This window comes from Carcharodon carcharias, chromosome 7 (assembly GCF_017639515.1).
Source record: "Carcharodon carcharias isolate sCarCar2 chromosome 7, sCarCar2.pri, whole genome shotgun sequence".
Taxonomy (NCBI): domain Eukaryota; kingdom Metazoa; phylum Chordata; class Chondrichthyes; order Lamniformes; family Lamnidae; genus Carcharodon; species Carcharodon carcharias.
The window spans coordinates 68593895-68619431 of record NC_054473.1 but is presented as its reverse complement, the minus strand read 5'-3'; the positions used below and the strand labels follow the sequence as shown (position 1 = coordinate 68619431).

The following is a 25537-nucleotide window of genomic DNA, read 5'->3' as shown; positions in this document are numbered from 1 at the left end:
TTGGGCAAGCTGCAATTGTTCCCCTTGGAGAAGAGAAGGTTGAGAGGAGATCTGATAGAGGTATTAAAAATCATGAGGTGTCTGGACAGAGCAGATAGGGAAAAACTGTTCCCATTGGTGAAAGGAACGAGAACCAGAGGGCACAGATTTAAGACAAAAGAAGCAATGGTGACACAAGGAAAACTTTTTTTTAAAAAAGAGGTTAGGATCTGGAGTGCACTGCCTGAGAATGTGGTGGAGGCAGGTTCAATCAAGCCATGCAAGAGGGTATTGGGTTATTTTTGAAAAGTAAGAATATGCAGGTCTACAAGGAGAAGATAGTGGAGGGGCACAAGTTCAGTTACTACTTCAGAGAGCCAGCACTTGCATGATGGGCCAAACAGCATTCTTCTGTGCTGTAACCATCTGTGAATAAAGAATGGATAGTGTTGCAGGGCACATCAAATGGGGTGGAGTAGTGGATACATATTTAATATTTTTCTCATGAAATGTATTACATTTTTTGTTGAGAATTTCATCACAAAGGCATGCTCACAAAATGAGTACGATAGTATCTATATCTCAATGACATCTCCCTTTCGGACTATATCATATTCTTAAATGTAATGGATATCTGGGGTAAAATATATTTTCAATTTGAAATTGCAAATGTATAAGATGAATATCATTCTATAGCACAGTGTAAATTAACTGCAGCTATTTCTTCAGTGCCCTGATAGTTTAATATTTAAGACACAATACTGGAATAAGTAAATAGTCAAATATTATCAGTCTCTAGCTGACTTGGATGCACCTATTTATTTTCAACAGGGAAACATCACTGGAGAGTTTATATACTATATTGTGTGGCTAAATAAATATGCAAATACAATAATTGTGTAGGTTCAAAATAAACAACGAGTTGCAATCCAGCTGGTTACAAAGCAATTGTGCTGGCTAATATCTGCCAGCACTAATCAGACAAGAGCTTCCCACCTCCGTGGAAGAGCATTTAACTTCCATGGGCAGACAAGCACAACATGTAGCCAGAAAAAACAAAAACAGAATTACCTGGAAAAACTCAGCAGGTCTGGCAGCATCGGCGGAGAAGAAAAGAGTTGACGTTTCGAGTCCTCATGACCCTTCAACAGAACTTGAGTTCGAGTCCAAGAAAGAATTGAAATATAAGCTGGTTTAAGGTGTGTGTGTGGCGGGGGGGCGGAGAGAGAGAGAGAGAAGTGGAGGGGTTGGTGTGGTTGTAGGGACAAACAAGCAGTGATAGAAGCAGATCATCAAAAGATGTCACCAACAATAGAACAAAAGAACACATAGGTGTTAAAGTTGGTGATATTATCTAAACGAATGTGCTAATTAAGAATGGATGGTAGGGCACTCAAGGTATAGCTCTAGTGGGGGTAGGGAGAGCATAAAAGATTTTAAAATATTTAAAAATAATGGAAATAGGTGGGAAAAGAAAAATCTATATAATTTATTGGAAAAAAACAAAAGGAAGGGGGAAGCAGAAAGGGGGTGGGGATGGGGGAGGGAGCTCAAGACCTAAAGTTGTTGAATTCAATATTCAGTCCGGAAGGCTGTAAAGTGCCTAGTTGGAAGATGAGATGTTGTTCTTCCAGTTTGCGTTGGGCTTCACTGAAACAATGCAGCAAGCCAAGGACAGACATGTGGGCAAGAGAGCATGGTGGAGTTTTAAAATGGCAAGCGACAGGGAGGTTTGGGTCATTCTTGCGGACAGACTGCAGGTGTTCTGCAAAGCGGTCGCCCAGTTTACGTTTGGTCTCTCCAATGTAGAGGAGACCACATTGGGAGAAACGAATGCAGTAGATTAAGTTGGGGGAAATGCAAGTGAAATGCTGCTTCACTTGAAAGGAGTGTTTGGGCCCTTGGACGGTGAGGAGAGAGGAAGTGAAGGGGCAGGTGTTGCATCTGCTGCTTGGGCATGGAGTGGTGCCATAGGAGGGGGTTGAGGAGTAGGGGGTGATGGAGGAGTGGACCAGGGTGTCCCGGAGGGAATGATCCCTACGGAATGCCGATAGGGGGGGTGAAGGGAAGATGTGTTTGGTGGTGGCATCATGCTGGAGTTGGCGGAAATGGCGGAGGATGATCCTTTGAATGCGGAGGCTGGTGGGGTGATAAGTGAGGACAAGGGGGACCCTATCATGTTTCTGGGAGGGAGGAGAAGGCGTGAGGGCGGATGCGCGGGAGATGGGCCGGACATGGTTGAGTGCCCTGTCAACGACCGTGGGTGGAAAACCTCGGTTAAGGAAGAAGGAGGACATGTCAGAGGAACTGTTTTTGAAGGTAGCATCATCAGAACAGATGCGACGGAGGCGAAGGAACTGAGAGAATGGGATGGAGTCCTTACAGGAAGTGGGGTGTGAGGAGCTGTAGTCGAGATAGCTGTGGGAGTTGGTGGGTTTGTAATGGATATTGGTGGACAGTCTATCACCAGAGATTGAGACAGAGAGGTCAAGGAAAGGAAGGGAAGTGTCAGAGATGGACCACGTGAAAATGATGGAGGGGTGGAGATTGGAAGCAAAATTAATAAATTTTTCCAAGTCCCGACGAGAGCATGAAGCAGCACCGAAGTAATCATCGATGTACCGGAGAAAGAGTTGTGGAAGGGGGCCGGAGTAGGACTGGAACAAGGAATGTTCCACATACCCCATAAAGAGACAGGCATAGCTGGGGCCCATGTGGGTACCCATAGCCACACCTTTTATTTGGAGGAAGCGAGAGGAGTTGAAGGAGAAATTGTTCAGCGTGAGAACAAGTTCAGCCAGACAGATGAGAGTAGTGGTGGATGGGGATTGTTCGGGCCTCTGTTCGAGGAAGAAGCTAAGGGCCCTCAGACCATCCTGGTGGGGGATGGAGGTGTAGAGGGATTGGACGTCCATGGTGAAGAGGAAGCGGTTGGGGCCAGGGAACTGGAAATTGTTGATGTGACGTAAGGTGTCAGAGGAATCACGGATGTAGGTGGGAAGGGACTGGACAAGGGGAGAGAGAAAGGAGTCAAGATAACGAGAAATGAGTTCTGTGGGGCAGGAGCAAGCTGAGACGATCGGTCTACCGGGGCAGTTCTGTTTGTGGATTTTGGGTAGGAGATAGAAGCGGGCCGTCCGAGGTTGGGCAACTATCAGGTTGGAAGCTGTGGGAGGAAGATCCCCAGAGTAGATGAGGTCAGTGACAGTCCTGGAAACAATGGCTTGATGTTCAGTGGTGGGGTCATGGTCCAGGAAGAGGTAGGAGGAAGTGTCTGCGAGTTGACGCTCAGCCTCCGCGAGGTAGAGGTCAGTGCGTCAGACAACAACAGCACCACCCTTGTCAGCGGGTTTGATGACAATGTCAGGGTTGGACCTGAGAGAATGGAGTGCGGTAAGTTCAGAGAGAGACAGGTTAGAATGGGTGAGAGGAGCAGAGAAATTGAGACGACTAATGTCGCGCCGACAGTTCCGTCTGGTTCAGCTCCATCCTGGGGTCATGAAAAGCGTTACATAAGTGCAAGTCTTTCTTTCTACTTTCTCAACTTGAGCAAAAAACCCTCATATTATAGAAGTCATAACAATAGATAAACATAATAATATTTTAACACAGTTATAACATATGTCAAAAGCAACTTGTTTAACATTGTGTTAGAACATAGATCAATCCTCAATATATCACTTCACAGCAATTGCCCTAGGTCAGCTCGGTATGTAGATCTGCATTTTATATTTGAGGACAAATCTAACTAATAAAATATAATTAATTTGAGACATAGGTTTAAAGTCCCACTCGCAGCTCTCATTTGTTAAGCAGTTTACAGATTTGCTGTTGTTCATTATGCTTTATGTATTACACAACAAAAAGCAACATTAGGAAAAATGCTTCACAAAATTGCCTGCTACACTATAATGCATCTTTAGAAACACTTTGGTTAGTTTATATTGTTTGGAATGGTAATTGTACCATTAATCAAAATCAACTGCCTGTTGTATTTGCCTTACAAAATACAAGGTCATAAATATTCAAAGTGTAATAAATTTAAACGACATCTGCAGCACAATATACCAGACATTACAGCATTCGTATTGAAGTGAAACTCACTCAGATGTTTTGCCAGTTGGCAGTATGTACTAATGACTGTCCCACCTTAACAATGCAGTAAGCTTAAACTGAGTGCAACACTTTGTGGTTTCTTTAAACTGCCGGTCAGTCAAAATGAGTTTGCTCAGCAAATGGTGCAGCCTGGCCCATGAACTAAACTGTATAAATATAACTTGTTTAATACAAGGGATAGTGCTCACTATGTCATTGATGCATGTTAGCCACTCTGAAATTAGCAGTGATGCCAGACAGTTCCATTAGCAAACATTTCTCTCTCCAGCTCATACAGCAGATATGTAGAACAGCTAGACATTTTCATTCTGTGTACAAGAATAGAACCAGCTGAAGATCTTGCTGGGGCTGTGTTTGGAACTATAAGATAAAGAATAAAGCCCTTTACCCTAAAGGGAGGACTTTATTCCCGTGCTGCATTTTAAACTATTTTTCCTTCATGACATTTTCCTGAGCCTTCAACTTCAAAAGGGCAAATGACTGACCTGCCCCCAGACTTCTTGGTGCTGAATTACTGTTGCAAATAAATCATTAGTGGGACATGCAAAAGGGGCAACATGGCGGGGGCAGAAATCAAGTCATTTCCCCATTTGCACTAGGTCACCTCCAGGTTATGCCAGTGTTTCTGATTTCATGCCACCCCTTGGCACCTGTTACCAATCAAATACTGTACCATTTCTTGACACCAATGTGTTTTCAACAATTTCATAATGGAATACATGACAAAAGCAACATGCAAGTAAGATGTTAAACTGCGTTATTCTTTTGGATCAACTTATCAGCAGTGAGAAGGCACGATGTTCCTCAAAAGGTTAAGCATAAATAAATGAATCTGAATGCATCGGAACATAGGACTTAGGGGCAGGAGTAGGACATTTGGCCCTTTGAGCCTGCTCCACCATTCAATAAGATCACGGCTGATCTGGTTGTGATCTCAGTTCCACTTTCCTACCTACCCCCATAACCCTTGACTCCCTTGTCTATCAAAAACCTCTCTAACTCCGCCTTGAATAAATTCAATGACTCAGCTTCCATTTCTTCCTGGGGAAGAGAATTCCACAGATTAATGACTCTCAGAGAAAAAAGTTCTCAACTCATCTGAGAAAGAAGCCCTCTTATTTCTAAACTGTCTGCTAGTTCTACTTTCCCCCACAAGAGGGAACATTTTACTGGTATCCACACTATCAAGTGCCTCATGATCTTATATCTTTCAATAAGATCACCTCTCATTCTTCTAAAATCCAATGAGTAAAAGCCAACCTGGTCAACCTTTTGGAGAGACTTCAAAAAAATGTCTAAACAATGGAGGCCTCCCTCCTTTAGCCAGTCCCACATGAGATAAAAATATTTCAAGTAATGTGATGTGACCTGTGCACATTTTCATTGTGAGCTTCAGAACATGAATCAAGGGATTAGTCATTATCTTAATGTTCAAAGGAGCTTGTAGATTTATCTGCAGGGTCACTGGTAAGTGGTGTGCAAGTGGCATGTGTTTGACACTTTAATGCCTCCAAGCATTATCCTGAAAAACATGTAACGAGCAAAAATAGTTCATTAATATGACTGAATTAACAAGTTGTCAAAAGGGGACGGTGCAATCCGTGACATTCAGCTACGTGGCTCAGGGCAAATTTTTCATCACCGGCTTTTGGACCTTACCATCAAACTGAAACGGGGGTCAAGAGTTTGCACTCGAGCAGTGACTCGTCTGTGACTTTCTCCGAATAGGCCAATTCATGACCAGCAGGCGGGCTTGCATCCAGTTAAGGATGGTGGGTGGGCTCTCAAAGTTAAAGGCCCTCAAGCATTCAAGCAGCAGCAGGGTTACTTTTCGTGATAAGTGAGGGGCAGGGGTAGCTGACATTTTCAAGTGCCCCTGATGTCCTCTCTCCAACATTTTTAATTTTAAACTTAAAAGAGAGCCTTATGGAGCAGGGTCACCATTTTAGACGGGAGAACCACTCTGCAGAATGCCCTGCGGCTACAGCTGAAGGCAGGAAGAGCCTCCAAACCCGCCCAGACTGGCCAAGGGTGGGATGGCAGGTTAGGAGGTGGGGGTATAGTTGGAGTGTGGAGGGCAGCCAGGGGAGGGGTGGGGAGGGCAGTAGCGGGTAGGGAAGTCAGTTGGGAGTTGGGGTGGGGAGGGCAGACACGGTGGAATTGGGGAGGGAAGTCAAGGAGGGCATGGGTATGGTCAGGGGATGGGGAGGGCAGTTGTGGGGGTAGTGGCATAGTCAAGCATTTGGGGGCATGGGTAAGCCCCATGGCGAGTCAGGGTGGGTCAGTGCGATAGTTACCCAGAAGTAGTGGTTTAAATTGTTCTAACTTGTCCTGGAGTAACTATTACTGTAACAGAGTCAGATCCATCGAAGTTTGCATTTCAATCGCATCATAGGATGGTCCCCAGTGCAGCACAATTGCCCATCCCAGGCAACTGTCATGCAATTCTTACCTGGGAACCTCCAATGGTGGGGGGGATTCCCCAAAACATCTTTGGGGTACCTCCAGATACACAGCCCCATAGGTCGAAGGTTACTGGTCAAACTTTACATTTGAGATAGCATGTAAGGAAAATGCACGGGAATTTTTTTTTATGCAAGTGACTAGTGCCGCCTCTGTCTGCAGTCAGGAGGATTCCACCAGCCCTAAAGTGGAGAGCCTGGTTAGAAGAGTAGTGGTGATGACTTGTTACCACAATAAAGGCATCCACATGGCACAGGCATGTCTGTATAGAAGTGTCAAATGCTTTAAGTGCTCTCAGATAGAGTGAAGGTCAAAGCAGGAAAGAGAACTCATACCACTGGTAATGGAAAACAGCAACATAACAAGGGTGAAGTTCACCATCTTGTATTGAATCCAGAGTGCTTAAGCAAAGAGGAGTAGGGTTGTACTGTAAGTCCTCACTTTAAGTCACCCCATGTACGTTTTGTTTCAAAGTTTTTTTTTTAGGGCCTGTTCTTCCAACTTGCATTGCCATTTTCATTTTTATGTAACTCAAGTTGTTTGGGAAGATCCCCAGATCAACATACACTAAGTAAATAGAAATCCTATTGACTTGAACCTGTGGAAATTTGGGCAAATACTGGAAACCCATCTGAGGATGACTGAAGAGCTTGGGTAGCCATCTGTGACACAGGGTTAAATGTTTTCTTCAAAGGGTGAAGAATGCTAGGGAAGAAAATCATTGGGGCAACTAAAAGCAATGTGCAGAGATAAAAGGAGATATGAAAATGTAATACAGCATTTCATGAGTGAAAGGTTACCAAAAGATTTTTAAAAAATACATTTAGCTCTGGGACTGTGTGAGGTGTAGGTGAAAGCACTTAAGGGACAAGATTTCTCAACCTTAGAGACTTTCTGTGGGCTTTAGGGAAAGGGTCAGAGGACCAGACTTAGGGGCTTCTCCTCAGCTTCTAATCATAAACTTATAGAATAATCAAATTATACAGCACAGAAGGAAGTCATTCAACTTATCATGCCTGTGCTGGCTCTTTGAAATAGCTATCTAACTACATGTAGTCCCATTCCCCTCCTCTTTCCCCATAGATCTGCAATGTTTTCTCTTCAAGTTATACAGTGATTTATTTTATTTTGTAAGTTATTTCAGCTAGAAATGCACAGTGCTGCAAATGTATGTTAAAGTATTTCAACCTGTACATTGTTTTTTCCGGTTGGAAAATGTCTGAAAGAACCCAATTCTGGCTTTAACATTGATTCCTATGGGAAAAATGATTCACAAACTTGCTGCACTTAAAGTTGTGATTTTTAGGAATGCAACTACAACTTTAAATGAGGACTTACTACAGATCAAGAATCCTTTATCCACAAATCCTAAAAATGAACAGATCCAAAAACTACGCTTCTTTAAAAACCTCAGCGCAAGAAGTCTAGTTGTTTGTCTGCACTGTTTACCTTGTCATTTTTGTAGTGAATGTGTCAAAAATAAACTTATTACAGGTATCCTGTATTTATTATACAGTGATACATCTTATATTTCTAGCCATTTTAATTACTTTAGACTATAGCTAGCTTAGGCTTAGGCTATTGTAACGTAAGTTTATATGCGGTATCCAAAAGCCGAAATTACCTGAAATCCAAAATGCAATCAGCCCAACTGGATATGTATATGGTATTTATGCCACGAGCAATCGCTCAAATGATGGAGACTTTAGTACAAAGGAGCTGGTGATTCAACAATACATAAAAATGTGCATGATACTGCTGCAGATTGTTCTGAGTAGATTCCCTTAGAAATCAACAAAAGAACCGAATTTACCGAAAGACGCTAATGAAAAAAAATGGACACGGTTTCACCTTTTAATAACTTGTACTTTAAAAATAAAACCAAAATCAACGTTAATTAAAGTTGAATTAACTGGCAAATCATGGTCAATATATATTATAAAATTATACATTAAATGTAGATGCAACAAAAATGGATCTCAAGGATTTACTAGGCAGACCACTTAGCATATATGGCATCAATTTCAGCCACAAAGTCCTTCAAGACTCGAATCTTCTTAAGGTAGAATTCCAGCTCCTTTTCTTGAAAGATGTAGCCACCAATTCTCATCCAACAGCAGCTCCCAATCAATCAGAGTTCAACAAAATGGTGTACTTCGCCAAAACTGTCTCAGCTCTGCTTTATTGAATCCGCAGTGACCACCCTACACAGTGTACGGCCAAGTCTGGTCAGGCAATTACTTTAAGTAACAGAAACAATGGCAGAAACCTTGTATTTACCTATTGCCAGCTCCTGGATCCAGTCCTCTCTTTCTTTAGTGAAGTAAACTAAGTGATGTGAGCTCTGTGTCTTATATCTGGTTTCACCCAATTTTAGTTTCCCTAGAAACCAGAAGCTTCAGTTTCCTTTTCAGTTAGGGTCTGACTCAAAGTACAAGTTTTGAAGCCAGGGTCAGTGCACCCAACAGAATGTTTGACAAGTCATCTGTCAGACAACAGCTCGCAAATGCTCCCCCACTGGTCTCACAAACCACAGATTCTATTGCAACACATTTGAGACCAAATTCAGTGACGCACCACTAACTAAGAGCACAGTCAATTGAAAACTTACTCTGTTGAGGTGTTAGAAATGTGTGGATAAATGAAGTGCATTGTTCAATATAAAGGCAAAACCCTCAAGTTGTCCATTGTTGTAGTGAGATATGTCAACAAACCCACTTTAATGGGTAAGGATTGGCTTTGCAAGCTGAAGATAGACTTGAAATACGTTTTTTAAGTTGACACGACCAAGAAGCTTGATCAACTATTGAATGACTACAGCAATATATTTGAGATAGTTATGAAGGCATAATTGGTGTGGAAGCCCATTTCTGAATTAGGCCAATGTAAGACCAATACATTGCAACCCACGTGCTCTCAAAACTCAGGTTCAAAGGGAATTAAAGAAGCTAGAGAAAGGGTGTGCGAGTGAAAACCGATCACAATTCTTGGGCAACCCCAATTGGGGTAGTGTCCAAGTCAGACAAAACATGAGACTTCCCAGGGACTACAAATTCACAATTAACCAGACAAGTTGATGATGGGCAGTATCCATGATCGATCTCCAAAAATTTATATGTGGAGTTATCAGGATCCAAGAAATTCATGAAGTTGGATTTATCTCAAGCCTTTGTGCACAGCTCAGTGTGGATTGAGAAGGTCAACAGTATCTAACAATAAACCCACACATTGGGCTATACTGTTACATGAAGTTGCCCTATGGTGGGATATTTTCTCCAAAAATATTCCAACCTCAAATGGGTACAGTTTTGCATGGAGTGTGACATTGCTTCTGCAATTAGGATAATGTGTTTCAGAAAGAGAATATTCAAATGTTGGATGAAGTATTAAAACGATCATAATGTGAAGTTGAAATGGGGTAGGTGACAAGAGTGCTTTCCGGCAATCCAAGGCCAATACCAAGCTCAGCCTGAAAAATCAATGAAAAGGAGCTACAGACAGTGAAGGAAAAAATAGAGGCTATAGGCAATGCTCCGAAGGCAAAACGTGTGCCTGAGTTTAGATCTTTGCTAGGCATGTTCCAATACTACTTGCAATTTCTGCCTGGGGCTTGCAATGGCTCCACAGCATGAATTATAGAGGATAGTTGGGAAATGGGAATGGAATTAAGTCCAACAAAATGCTTATGATGTGTGTAAGAGAGGTTTGGCCAGTGATGCACTACTCATTCATTATGTTACAAATCGCAACCTGAAACTAACACAAGATGCTTCAAACTATGGAGTTGGGGCAGTGATAAGCCATGTCACTGATAATAGTCAAGAGAAACCGATAGCATTCTCATTGTGTACTCTTACCAAGAGTGAACACAATTACACACAGATGGATCATTTTCAGAGTGATAAAGTTCCAACAATTTTTTGTTGGGTAGATACTCCATGCTAGTAAAAGATCATAAAGCTCTTGTAGCTATTCAGGGACAAATGTCTGCAATACCGACAATGGTAGCATCATGGATGCTGCAATGGGCTGTACTTCTCTCACAGTATGACTAAAATATTAAATAGTGTAGTTCAAAAGAGAATGCTATCATGGATGCACGGTAACATTTGCCTCATGAGGATTCAGATGAAGGCTGTTAAGGTTGTCACAATTATATGATGTGTACATGTGCGATATTAATCTTTAATTTCATCAGCATGTCAAACATATATTGAACTGCTTTAAAAAAACTTAAAAGCAAGCACAAACACTGACTTAAGATGGCTGCCACAGGTTACCTGATGTCTGGAATTACAAGTCGGCTAGTTTCTAGAAATTTCCAATTAAGGCATGCCAAGACAATCTCCTATGGGATTTCAGACCTGCTGATATCAAGAATTACTTCAAATATTACTGAAACTGAATGGCCCTCAACATTTCTATAAAACTACCTTTCAGGCAGAGACAGAAAGCCTACAGGGACAATAGCTATACTGAAAGTGTTCTTCCTAGCTAATCAAGAGAAGAACAGTCCATTCAGAAGCGTGGCTAGGACATTACAGAAACGTAATCACCTAGGCCATAAAAAATAGCCATGGTCTCACTGAGCATGAGCTAATCAATCACCTGAAATAATTATATGAAGAGGTCATGTGACCAGTATAACCATTTTGAAATATCTTTTATTACAACACCCTGGTTGTTTAAGATAGTCTACAAGAAAGTTGCCAATGGAGCAGTAACACTATTTCTGCCCTCTTTCTCAAGTTAAAGACTGTATCTTTGATACATTTGGAATCCATGAGAGATACAGAATTTCTGTCAAAAGGAACATCAGGTGTGACTTTTGGAAAAGATGGATTACTGTTTAAAAGAGGCCATTTCCAGAAATTGGAGTTTACATCAGCTTCAACTCCACTGGAATTTCAAGAGCACCACAAAAAAAAATCTGCCTCAGTTGCAGCTACCAGCAAAGGACTCAAAAGTAAACTATTGTTTTCTTTTTACCTTTAATCATTGCATCTCAATTTGGCCAAAAAGTAACTTTCTACTGTATAACTTGTTATATTTGCATGCTTGCTTGTGTGTTGTGAAGGTTGGAATGTGGGTTTACCCTTTTTAAATATTCTTTTTATCTTTATTTGGGTGGGTTTTAATTCAATAAAAACTAACTCCTTCGTGTTTAAATTCAATAAAGCCTGTCATAAACTGAGTTATTTGCAACTAGCACATCAATCGTTATGTATAAACAATGAATTAACGCCTTCATCCTTATGAATTACAAAAAGCCCTGTTACAATCAATTGAGGAGTGAAAAGGGAAGGCTGAATCCTGGCATGTGTCCTCCCTGGTTGTAACAAAGTGCAAGCTTCACTGTAGTGGTAATAGATGATGACTTTCCAATCACAGCAATTGTAATTGAGTCTTTGAGTTCCAGCTGCAGTGTTGACGAGACTATGAGCAGCCATATAATGATTGAACAGAGTTTGACCATTGTACAGATGAAGAGCCCTTCCACAATCATTGTAATGAACTGTCAAGTGGACAGGGCTGCATCAAGACTTGGGGAGGTGGTGGTCACAGAATGGTGATCTCTAGTTCTTTGAGATAGGATTCTGGCAGAACTTCATACTGAACACGTAGGAATACTCAATATGAGATCCATAGCAAGAGGATTTGTTTATTGGCCTGATCTAGACAGTGATGTAGAATCAATGCTCAGCAAATGTACCATCTGCCAAAACTCTAGAAATAAGCTGCCAACTCTTTTGCAACTGTGGCCATGGTCAAGTAGCCCATTTCAAAGAGTTCATGTAGTTCTTGTGACAAGTTAAATGACAATTTCTCGATGTGTATGGATAGTGGGTTAAAGTAAACCATCACTGTTGAACAAACAATAGGCACGTTAAGGTCCATTTTTGCTTGTCATGGATTACCTGAGGAGCTTTTCTCAGGTAACAACCCTCAATTTTGCTGTGTTCCTTTGCAAAATTTCAAGAAGGAAAACAACATTGAATGAATCCTTACTGCTCCTAACTGTCCGGCATTAAATGGCGCAGCTAAAAGATCTGTTAGGATAGTTAAAGACACACCCAAGAAACAAGTGCTGCATGGCTGCTCAAATTATAGGATGAAACAGGGACTGGCTAATTTTCTGCTCTCTTATGCGACAACTCCACATGCCTCTACAGAGTATACACCCAGTGAGCTTGAGATAAAAAGGTTAAGGACACTTTCAAATCTGGTTCTACCAACCTTGACTTTTAAAGCTGAACAGAAGCAATTCAGTCAATGATGTTAGTATGACAAACAAAGGAGAACGCAGTTTCAGAACAAATGACCTTGCTTGTGTTGAGCCCCCTTCACAAGTTGGAAGTGGGAAATGTCATAGATATGTGTGGAACTAAAAGATACTTGGTTAAAATTATTGGAAAGATGAGAAATGTCCATGTAAATCACATGTGAGGGATGAACTGAAACATGAGCATGATCCACTTGATCACAAACTCATACCAGAGTGTGAACAAGGTCAGACTTCAATGTCTAAAGTACCAATTTCTGAGAGAGAAACAGAACCTTCTGAGTATGAAATTGAAGCCAAATAATCCAAAATCTGACTCCACTCCAAAGCCTGCAGGGAGAACATGAATGCTTCGTCAATCAGTTAACAAACTCAATTTGTAGATGTAGCTTAAAGAAAAAAAGACTGTCAGTTGTAATCATGCTTAGTTTTCATTTTTAAAAGGGGAGAAATAGTGTAATGTAATATGTTAGGAGCATGTGAAGTGTACCATGATGTTATTAAAAATGTGAGCTAGCCATCTTGGTGTCTGCCTTTCTCTGCAATACCTCCCAAGATGGAACACCTGACATCTCCAGGGACTTGGAGGCAGACTGGAATTTTCCAGTCAGCCTCTGACAATAGGCGTAGGCGGCCCTTAGTCAGTTAAATCAGCTACTTGCCACTTGCAGGATGGAGCTGGGGAATGGGCACGCCAGCTGGTAGCATGAAATTTACATGTCCAACTGCCTCTGTACACGTCTCTATCAGGACCAAAATTTCTGCCCTCAGTTTCTACTTTCTTGTTTCATCAAATCTCCCCTTAACGACCTTAATTGACAAAATAGAAGAGAGTATCAACATAGAATCTACTAATGTTGTATTCATATGTCAGCAGTCCAACTGCAGGTAAACCGAGTTTCCTTCGAGTTTGGAGGGGCAAATCATATCGTCAAATATGAATATGCAATATCATGGCATCACCTTGCGTTACCTCTGCCACTGAAGGTGGACACAGGTAATGTTTTTGCCTGTTTTTTCAAAATCAGTTCAAGAACAATATATCTCAAAAACCAATCAACAGATTTTAATGAAACTTGGTGCTCAGATTGGTCCAAGGAAGAATTGACTAGCTTTTGACGAAGATGTAGATCCAGATCCTGGAATTTTTTTGACGATCTGCTGCCATTGGGAGATCGGGCGAGCTGATTATTTTTAAAGAATATTGTGGATTGTCTCAACTGCTTTGTTGGAATTTGTCACAACTGTCAAAACAAAAGCAGAGTTTTCAGAGTGGGTTGTTGGATGCAGACTGACTTGAAACCTCCTCTGTGAGATGGGAGATCTTATTAAAAAGATTTTTTTTCACCTTTCTAGTTACAGGTCATCAACCGAGCAGGGAAAAGCCTCAAGGATGAGCTGCATTATTGTATTAATGGGTGGGATTTTACAACCCCGTCGCAGCAGGGGCAGAGCCATAAAATGCATCAGGCCGTTCAAAAGTCTGTTGACATCGGCGGGATCATAAAATCCTGCTGGCATAAAATTCCACCCAATGTTGAGGCCGCACAGCATGAAGGAAGCATGTGCTCCACTGAGTGCTTCTGTCACTTGTTCATTTTGAAATCATTGGATTACTTTTGGCATTACCACTGAGAAGGATAACTTAGTGGAACTAAAGACCAACCAGGTGAACATTGATGGTAGGAAAAATAATGGAATCACTACTAAATGAGAAAATAGAAAAGCATCTAGAAACCAAAAATATAATAGTGAATAGCCAGCATGATATCAAAAAGACATGTCTTGTTTGAGCAACCCTGTTAAATTTTTTGAAGAGGTAATAGAGAGATGTCTGACAAGGGTAAATTTCCAAAAAGACCTATAAGGTGCTAAAATAGATTAATGAATAAGGTGAGAGTATGAAGATTCAGGGGACAACTAGCAGGTGGGTAGCTAGGTGCAAGACAGAAAACAGAGATTCAGGAAGTAGCATAACTGTGCAGAAGGGTCCCACAAGGATCAGAGCTGGGACCATTGTTGTTCACAATTTATATTAATGGTTTAGACTTTGGAATCAAAAACAGGATTTCTAAATTTGTAGATGACAACAAATTTGGTGGGGATGGCGGTTGGGGGAGGGGAGGGCGGAGCAGTGGGGAAGTCAATACTGAGGAAGGTAGCAACAAATTACAAAAATACATCTATAAACTTCCAGAATGGACATAAACTTGGCAAATTCGTCTCAATCTGAGGTATGATATTTCAGTAAGAAAATAAGGAGGTCATATATTACTTGAAAAATAAGACTCTAAACTGGATAGAGGAACAAGGGAATTTAGGAACACAAATACTAAAATCATTAAAGATAGCAACAGATGATAATAAGGCCAAAAAAAAGCTAATCAAGCATTAGGGTTTGTTTCTGGAGGGATGGTACTGAAATGTAGAGGTGTTATGTAAACTTGTTTGAACGTTAGTTATGTAATACTTAGTTTTATGTATAGTTCCAGTTATCATATTAGAAAAGGATATAAAGCTGCTGGAAAAGTGTCAAAAAAGATCTATGAGGCTGATACCAGTCCCCTGAGGTTATTCCATCAGGAAAGGATGAGTAGGCTGGGCCTCCTTTCTCTTGGAAAGTAGAACAAAAAAACTAGGGGCCATGAATAGAAGATTAGTCACGAAGACATCAAATAGGCAATTCAGAAGAAATTTCGCTACCCGCAGACTGATGAGAATGTGGAACTGACTTCCACAGGGAGCGTTGAGATGGATAGTATAGATGTATTTAAGGGGAAGCTAGATAGGCATACAAGAGTGAACCAAAAGGAGGGTTTGCTGATAAAGTTAAATGAGGTAGGATGGAAGGAGGTTTGAGTGGAGCTTAAATGCCAGCATGGACTGATTAGTATTTGCTGCTTGTTCTATATAATATCTAAGACAATGGCCTCCATAGTCCTGCACAGTTTCATCATTGGGCAATTGACCTTCCAGAGGGTTGTGTTTACACTGAAGTCTGAGATCTGCATTTTGGATCTGATAAACCATGGGCCAGATTGTGCAGCTGGGTGTAGTGTTTGATGTAATTTGCCACTGTTTCTATCATACTTTTACTATCAGTACGCAGCTAGAACCACCTCACAGCAATGTTAAAAAGGAAATGGCTGATTTCCCTTTGCTTTGCATCAAAGGAATGCAGGTGCAGATGTTCGAGTCCCATGCAAATAAGGTGGCAGTGATGTAAATGTCCTTCGGACAACACTTCCTTCTCCTATTCTGGGAGGGGGCTCAATAGCAAAGGAACCCAGAAGAAATTGGTATCAAGCCCCTTACTCAGATAGCAAAATGAGGGAGAACAGGATTTTTTTTTTCTACTTTCTATTTAGGGGGCAGCCAGTGGTCCACACAAGTGAGTGACCTCTATGGAGACCTAGGACACTATTTAGGCTTCTCGTTCAGATTCCAGGGAGAGACACCTGCCCTGAGATAGGATACCTTAGAAACCTCGAGGCCATGGGAAGTATTAAAATGCTAGTGGGCTCAGATCAAGTCAGGTGGAGCACAGAGCAAGGACGGAGAAATAATAATGACCATGGTGTGTCACTACATCCTTAGTTACAGAATCTCTCACTATTGTCAATTAAGCTGCTCAAACCTCTAACAGATATGAAGAAAATTATTGTGTTGTAACCTTAAATGGATTTCATCAATGAGAGACGACTTTTAACTGAGTTCCTTTGCTGATGTATTTTCAGCCAACTGAGAAAACGATTGACTTTCACCCTGATGAACATATTTACGTGAATCTAAATTCTCCATTAGCATATCAAACAGGTGTATGGCATCTTCATAATTAATTTAGGATGAGTTCCAGATGGAATTCTGTCAGAATCAATCCAATTAGAGTTGATCCTGACTTATCCTGAATGATGTGAATTGTATTCTGCTTTGGGATCAATTCCAGCTGTTAACCTCATCATTGCTGTTGGTACCTATTTAATTCCATTGAGCAAATGATTTATTTCATTAGCAACTGAAAATGTAATCAATTATTGTGTAAGAATGGGCAGTTTCATTTTAACCCAGGAAGAACCTCGAGCTACTGTAAAACACTCATAACTGCAATATAAAGAATGTATGAAATAAAGCTTGCATTTTATAGAGTACCTTTCATATCCTTAAGACATTGGCAAAGTGTTTCACAGTCAGTGAAGTTTTAAATGTAGGTATTATATGTATATAAGGCATAGCAGCCAATTTATGCACAGTAAGGTTCCACACATTGCAAGTGAGATAAATTTCCATTTAGTCTTATGGGCAAGAGTGCCCTCTGTCTTGCCAAAGCAATCTAGAATAGGATTAAAACAAACAGCCACAGTACCTGGAATATGATAAAATCAGGTATTGTCAGTTGGCATAGGTATTGCAATATTTAACATCCTAACTACAATCATTAACAACACAAATGGGTGCCAGCCAATGCCAATGGTGCATTGGGAATTCCAGCAATGCCTCAAGGGGGACAAGTGAGCTGTGTTGGGGCATGTTTTACAAACCATTAGTTTGATTCCATAATGTTGGACTGGTTAGAGGTAATGGTTGACGTACATATTTTACTTGTGCCAGCAGACAAGCAACTGAGGCTTTCCACAGTGGGATAAAGGGTGGAATGTATTGGCATGTCTATGGTTTCTAAATATATTCACAACTCAATAGACATCATGTCACAGGTTCACAGTCACAGGATTGTTACACCGCAAGGGGAGGCCACTCAGCCCATCATGTCTGCACTAGCTCTCCAAATGAGCATCATGATTTACTGCCATTCTCCTGCTTTTTCCCTGCACTCTTGCAGATTGTTTCTATTCAAATAATCATCTATTGTCACCTTGAATGCCTTGATTGAACCTGCATCCATCATGTTTCCAGGCAGTGTATTTCAGACTCAAACCACTCACTGTGTAAAAAAGTTTTTTTTCCTCACATCACATTTGTTTCTTTTGCAAATCAGTTTAACTCTGTGCCCCCTAGTTCTTGATCCCTTGACAAGCAGGAACAGTTTCTCCCTACCCACTCTATACAACACTCTCATGATTTTGACATCTCTATCAAACCTCCTCTTAGCCTTCTCCTCGCCAAGGATGACAGTTCCAACCTCTCCGATCTATCCTTATAGATGAAGTTTCCCATCCCTGGAACCATTCTTGTAAACCTCTTCTCCAATCTCTCCAATGTGATAACATCCTTTCTAAAGTGTGGCACCCAGAACTGTACACAAGACTCCAGCTGAGGTGTAACTAGTGTCTTATATAAGCTCAGCATAACCTCCCTGCTCTTGTACTCTATGCCCCTATTAATAAAGCCCAGGATACTGTATGTTTTATTAACTGCTCTCTCCACCTGTCCAGCCATCTTCAATGATATATGTACATATACACCCAGGTCTCTCTGCTCCGGTACACCCTTAAGAATTGTACCTCTTATTTTATATTCTCTCTCCATGTTGTTCCTACTAAAATGAATCACCACACACTTATCCTCATAGAACTTCATCTGCCACCTATCTGCCCACTCCACCAACTTGTCTATGTCCTTTTGAAGTTCCAAATTGTCCCCTTAACAGTTTGCAATACTTCTAAGTTTGTATCATCCATAAACTTTGAAATTGTTCCCTGCACACCAAGATCTAGATCATTAATATATATTAGGAAAAGCAATACCAACCCCTGGGGAACTCCATTACAAACCTTTCTCCAGTCCAAAAAATATTCATTGACCATTACCCTGTTTCCTATTTGCCAGTTTTGTATCCACATTGCTACTGTCCCCTTTATTCCATGAGCTATAGCTTTCCTCATAAGTCTGTTGTGTGGCACTGTGTCAAATGCCTTTTGAAAGTCCATGTACAGCACATCGACAGCATTACCCTCACCAACCCTCTGTTACTTCTTCAAAAAACTCTAGCAAGTTAGTTAAACGTGATTTCCCCTTAAAAATCCATGCTGGCTCTTCCTAATCAACCCACATTTTTCCATATGACTTCTAATTATATCCCAAGTTATTTTCTCGAGAAGCTTCCCCAACACTGAAGTTAAACTGGCTGTTTTTTTGCTTGGCTTATCCTTACAACCTTTTTCAAACAAGAGTGTAATGTTTGCAATTCTCCAGTCCTCTGGCATCTCCCTTGAGTCTAGGGAAGACTGAAAGATTATGGCTAATGCAATTTCTGCTCTTACTTTCTTCAATATCCATGAATGCATCTCATCCAGTCCAGTGCCTTGTTAAGCTTAAGTATTGACAGTTTATCCAATACCTCCTCCTTATCAATTTTGAACCCATCTAGCAACAGAGTTTCCTCTATCACCGTGGCCTCGGTAGCATCTGCTTCCTTGGTAAAGACAGATGCAAAGTATTCATTTAACACCTCATCCATGCCCCCTTTTGAGTCCCTACTCCTCCTTTTACCACCCTCATACTATTTATGTGTCAATTGAAGACTTTGGGATTCCCCTTTATGTTGGCTGCCAGTCTTTTTTCATGATCCCTCTCTGCTTCTCTTATTTGCTTTTTTACTTCCCCTCTGAACCTTCTGTATTCCACTTGGTTTTCTGTTGTATTTTCTACCTGACACCTGTCATAAGCACACTTTTTCTTCATCATCTTAATTTGTATCTCCTTTTTCATCCAGAGAGCTCTGGATTTATTTGCCCTACCTTTCCCTTTTGAGGGAATATACCTTGCCTGTACCCTAACCATTTCTTCTTTGAAGGTTGCCCATTGTTCAGCTACAGTTTTTTCCGCAACCCCTTGGTTCCAATCTATCTGGCCCAGCTCCATCTTGCCCCATTGAAGTTGGCTCTCCCCAGTTAATTATTCTTGCTCTGGATTGCACATTGTCCTTTTCTACCATCATCCTAAACATTATGATACAATGATCACTGTCTCTTAAATGTTCCCCCATTGACACGATCTATTTGGCCCACCTCATTTCCAAGAACCAGGTCCAAGAGTGCATCCTTTCTGTTGAATTGGGCACATCCTGCTGTAGAAAATTCTCCCGAATACAATCTAGGAACTCTTGCTCTTCTCCATCCTTTACCATTGTCCCAGGCTACATTTGGGTAATTAAGGTCCCCCATTATAACTACTCTATAATGTTTGCATCTCTCTAATTTCCCTGCAGACTTGATAGAGGCTGGAGAGGCCCCCGGAGTCCAGTGCATCAGTTTCCCCATTTATTTCACACGCTCAGCAAATACTGTTTTGTTTAGCATAAAGCAAAAACACTGGTCATTAATAGAAAGGGGAGGGCCTTGTAGAATAAGCAGAATGTCCTCTTCATTCTAGTTTGGATCAGTAATTTTAGAAATATAAAAAGGTGATTATCAAATTGCCATCTACTAAAAAGTGATAACTGATCATTTGAAAAAAAAGATAATTCCCCTGGGTCTCAAGCCTGATGTATTTTTCAGATGTGGTTTAAACATGCAGCAGCCTATGTGACTATGCAAATTGGGGTCCCAGGCTGGTTATATCGGTGAATATTGAAAACCATAGCCTGACCCTCTGCACTTCACTCAAGGACTGTTCCTTCAATTATTGACCCAATTGAAGTAGCAGTGCTCTTAATCATTTTTAATGACAGCTGCTAATACTGCAATTCTATCACCAACACTATTAATTATATATTGAATAATGGATCCTTGGGAGTGATTTAATTCATTAACAAACTGCATTCAATTCTCTATAAATTGTCTAACTCACTCATGCAATCTGGAAGGACAACTGATGTGGGAAATGAAAATAAGTTGATTCAAAATGAATGGGATGCCCTGGATTAAAGTTGAGGTTGAGGTGAAATTGTAATGAGAAGGAAATGACTTCAAATGTTTTCTTTAAAACATCTGGTTAACAACATTCATCTAAAAATTCCAGTATAAGTTTTATCAAGGCAGTCCACACAAGACCTTTATGGAAACATGTCAACAAAAATTTTGACAAAAAACTTCAAAAGAAAGAACTTTCATTTCTATCACACCTTAACATGTCTTCCAGACAGCCCACCAGCTTCATGGCCAGTGGATTAGCTTTGAAGTTCTATTACTGCTAATAGACAGTGTAATGTGGTAGCACATAGGTGCAGCACATCAAGACTCTGTAAACAGCAAAAGAGATAAATCATAGAATCATAGAAAAGTCACAGCCCAGGAGACAGCCATTTGGCCCATCATATCTGCGCGAGCTCTCTGCAAGAGCAACCCAGCTAGTCCCACCCTTGGCCTTTTCCCCTATGGGAATGACCTGTTTGTCTACTTTGTTTTTATGCTGTTGATTGAAGGAGGAATGTTGGCAAAACATGGGGAGAACTCCATCCTATTATTCAAATACTGCCATAGATTGCCTTCTTTCTGCCTGAACTATTAGAACAAACAGATACAACATCAGTTAAACTCCTATTTTTACAGAAAGCTGATCTAACAACTCAGCACTCCCTTAGTACTATAATCTAGGCTGGCACCTGAGTATATGAACTCACAACCTTCTATCTTAAAGAAGAGAGTAAAAACAAGTATTCCATTCTCTTTTCATCATTTGTCAAAGTTTATTAATGCAATTTATGATGTCTGGAAACCCTATTTTGAATCATAGAGTCCCACAACACTGAAGGAGGCCATTTGGCCCATCATGCCTGTGACTGCTCTTTGAAAGAACTATCAAATTAGTGCCACTCCTCAATCTTTCCCCCAGCCCTGCAAATTTATCAAGAAGCATAGGTTATTTAATGGGAAGTGAAGTGATGTTATTTTCTGTACAATGTATTCTTCCCTTGCCACTTATTTCTGCCTTGGAAAAAAATTCTCGTCTCTTTTAAAATAATATGGGCCAATTATTTGAGCTGCCATTTTGAATTCACATCCTATCAGAGCTGTTTCGATACTGTCAGTGAAAAGTTGAGGGCCAGAACTTTGAACTGGCCTGTGAGCCACACTGCAGCCACCAAATTTAGCAAATACAGTCTGCCCAGGTTCCTACTATGAGACACACTGGTGCTCTATTAATATAAATATTTTATTTCTATTTACTTTTGGAAAGATGTTGGAGGAGTACTTTGAACAGGAAGTACCTCGCTGTACTTTCCATCTTGCTCTATGTCTGATGGGTGTTTCCTCCACAGCTATCAGGACAAACAGGGATGGAATCCTCGGCACGAGCAAGTGTAAATGAACATTCATGCAAATGATGGTGTGATGCCATGACAAGTAACTGAATACATTTACAATGCCACAACAGTTTGCCAATCACAATGATATTTATTCTAATTAAACCATGCAGTTCACGTAGAAGAAATCCAAAAGAGTGTCTAAAGTAGACAACTCTATTCCATCATGGCTCTGTGGCTTTAAGCACCATGTGGTTTCATATTAAGCCACATGTCTCAGGTTGCTTTCTTCATTTATGCCATTAGCTGATCTCAGAAAGATAGTGGTAAGGGAATTCCACTTCGCTGCACAGTCCCTGGATTGGAAAAAAAGTGGGTTCCTGCTCCAGTTTACTACCTAGTGACCTGCTAGAAAGAACACCAGGTGAACAATGGAACATCCTCAGTGGTGATACCCTGCTCAGTCGCTGTCTACCTGTTACCCTGTCTATGCCCAGCTGTAGTAATAGGAGAGTGACCACTTGGTCGAAATACCAAGAGGTGCTAGTGGAACTAAATTCTGCCATGATCCACACCTTCAGGAAGAGAAAGGGAAAGAAATGGCAAAAAAAAAATCCCATCACCTTGAGCTATGCAGCTTCTGTGGTGAAGATCAGGCAGTCCTGTCATTACACACATTGAGCATTTTCAATTTTTTTTTATAATCAAATCCAGAAAGAGTTCATAATAGCTAATCTTCAGAGTCAAGTGACAAGTGACTACTCTCGCATCAGTGCCAGAGTAATGCATTCAATTACGCAACCAATTTATTACACATCAGTAATAATGATGCATCTATCGTATTAAAAGTCAGAATGAAAAGCACTTTTCTGCTTTTGTGCAAATTTATTAAACTTCAATCTGCAACATGTTTACATTATTAATAGGTGAAATACAAAATGTAACCTGTCATCTCATAAAATATGAAAGAATAAAGTCATCCTGACTGTTACATTACACCATACCTTCCTTTGATTGCATAATTTGATCAAATTTCATCACAAATTGCTGTTAAGCTGCTGTTTTTTGTGAGATTCACTTGTAAAGGTCAACACTAATAAAGGACAGAAAGATTGGTAACCTGTGCATTTCTTAGCTGTGTCTTTTTTTGATCCCGTTCGTGTCACTTGGCAGTCAAAGTTCTCTTCCCAGAACTCTGCAAACCAGACATTTCTTCGGTTATTCTCCAGAGTCCGACTGGTGAAGTAACTATCAAAGCCTGGTGGAAAAAGAGAACACAGACTATTTACAACAAGCCAAAATATATTGAACTGTGTAGGCAATACATGAAGAGGACGGGGAGGGGAGGAATGAGGAAGGAAGAAGGGAAAGGTGGGGGGAAGGAAGAAGGGAAAGAAAAGGATGGCAGGAAGAAAAATGAAAGAAGCATAGGAATCCTTCATTTTAGTTTGAATAGTTGTTAGAAACCAGGGATGGGAATGAATAACAAGTTAATTTAGTTTGCTTGCTCACAAGAAAGATCAATGGGAGAAATGCGATTTGTTCCAAATAGAGACATAATATAGTACTATAATCACGCCAGGCAGCCCAATGGCCAATAATGTAGAACTCTTATCTGCAAATCCCATTCGAACTCCATCGAAGACTGATGATTGCAACATTATGAATGTATGCAGTGTACATCTGAACCCCATTGCTTACTGATCAGATAGGCTTCAGCTTATGTAACAATGCTGAATTTGGGACATCCCTGGGAGCGAAATCCCCACAGACCCTGACCTGAAAATTCAATTACATCCATAAACAGTGGCCACAGGCATGATGCAAACTTAGTGCTGCCAGCTCATTATTATGAGGCAGGCTCAGATTGGCTGTGCACCCATTTGAAAGAACAGGAAATCTGACTTGACTAATGCCAATTAAATCCAGCTAGTACCTTGTTAATGGAAGATGTACTCTTCCTTCAGAGAGCAAGAAAATTTTGCAAATGGTGAAATGCCTGTGAGAGATCCAGAGAGGGGATCCAACGTTCTCTAATAGTGTTGGAGCACTTAGTCCAGGTCTCCTCCTTTAGGGAGAACATTGGACACAATTGGTGACAGAGGCCACAACCAGAGGAGGCCAAGTATTGCTATACATCCTAACTCCTGTGGAAGAAAACAAGTTAACAGTTTAACAGAGGGGGAGTTATGGCTTTGGTTAATGGAAATGCTGGGGGAAATGCGAACACAGGCTTTTTCATACCGTATCCTCTCTCTCTCTTATTTTGTCTCTTCTTAAACAGGTTACATGACCAATTGCAGCTGCTTTCAATAGCCACTTTCCTCTCCACTCTCCCTTCACACCAAAGCTATCCCTTATCCTTTACTTTTATTTCAGGCGCTGAAAATGTGAGCATTCCTCTGAAAGTAGCAGCCTCACTCAATTGGATCCAAGCAAGTACCAGCTGAGAGAGACTGGCACCGTGTGTACTCTAGATGGCAGCTAAAAGACTGGTCATCACATGGTGAATCAACTCACAGCTGCTCCTGTCTGCATGGCTGCTCTTTCTCATCCACTAGCCCCAAAGGCAGACTTACTAGACACCTATGACTGCAGTAAAACTGCTTTGAAGGCAGATAAAATCAGTCCAGCATCAGCAAAGATTTGTTAATAGTAGTCAGAACATAAGAAATAGGAGCTGGAATAGGCCATTTTGCCTTACGAGCCTGCTTCACTATTCAATAACATTACAGCTGATCTTCTACCTTAATTCCAACTCACTGCACTATTCCCATATCCCACAAATCAATCAACCTCCGTCTTGAATATACTCAATGACTCCATGACAATCCACGGCTCTATGGGGTACAGAATTCCAACAATTTACAACTCAGTGAAAAAAAATCTCATCTCAATCCTAAATGGCTGACCCCTTATTCTGAGACTGTGATCCCATGTTAGAGATTATCCAGTCAAGGAAAGCATTTTCTTAGCATTTACCGTCAAGCCCCCTATGAATTTTATGTTGCATTCATCTAAACTCCAGGAAGTATGGACCAAGTCCAGTTAATCTCTCCTCCAGGAATCAGTCTAATGAACTTCCGTTGCACTCCCTTCTCAGGCAAGAACATCATTCCCTTGGTAAGCAGACCAAACTACAGACGGTACTTCAGGTGTGGCATCATCAAGGCTCTGTACACTGGTAGTAAGACATATTTACTCTTACACTCTAATCTCTTATGTTAAACTAACATATCATTTGCCGTTCTGTCGAAGGGTCATGAGGACTCGAAACGTCAACTCTTTTCTTCTCTGCCGATGCTGCCAGACCTGCTGAGTTTTTCCAGGTAATTCTGTTTTTGTTTTGGATTTCCAGCATCCGCAGTTTTTTTGTTTTTATATCATTTGCCTTCCCAACTGTTTGCTGTACCTGCATCTTAACATTCTATGATTCATGTGCAAGGTCCCTCTGAATGCACACATTTCCTAACCCCTCATCATTCAAAAAATATTCTGTTTTTTCTTTTAATTTTTTTCCTTACCAGTCTACATCCTTCTGCAACCGCTTTGTG

The 25537-nt window shown here is 40.8% G+C and overlaps 1 protein-coding gene across 2 annotated transcripts in view; it reads right to left on the bottom strand.

Moving 5' to 3' along the window:
* Positions 1-25537, bottom strand: part of LOC121280493 (metabotropic glutamate receptor 7-like) — a 720064-nt gene that overhangs the window by 299336 nt on the left and 395191 nt on the right. For both annotated transcript variants that reach the window (XM_041192539.1, XM_041192540.1), the window contains exon 6: positions 23104-23241. In XM_041192539.1, the coding sequence (XP_041048473.1) occupies positions 23104-23241 (138 nt within the window). The remainder of the gene's footprint in view (positions 1-23103; positions 23242-25537) is intronic.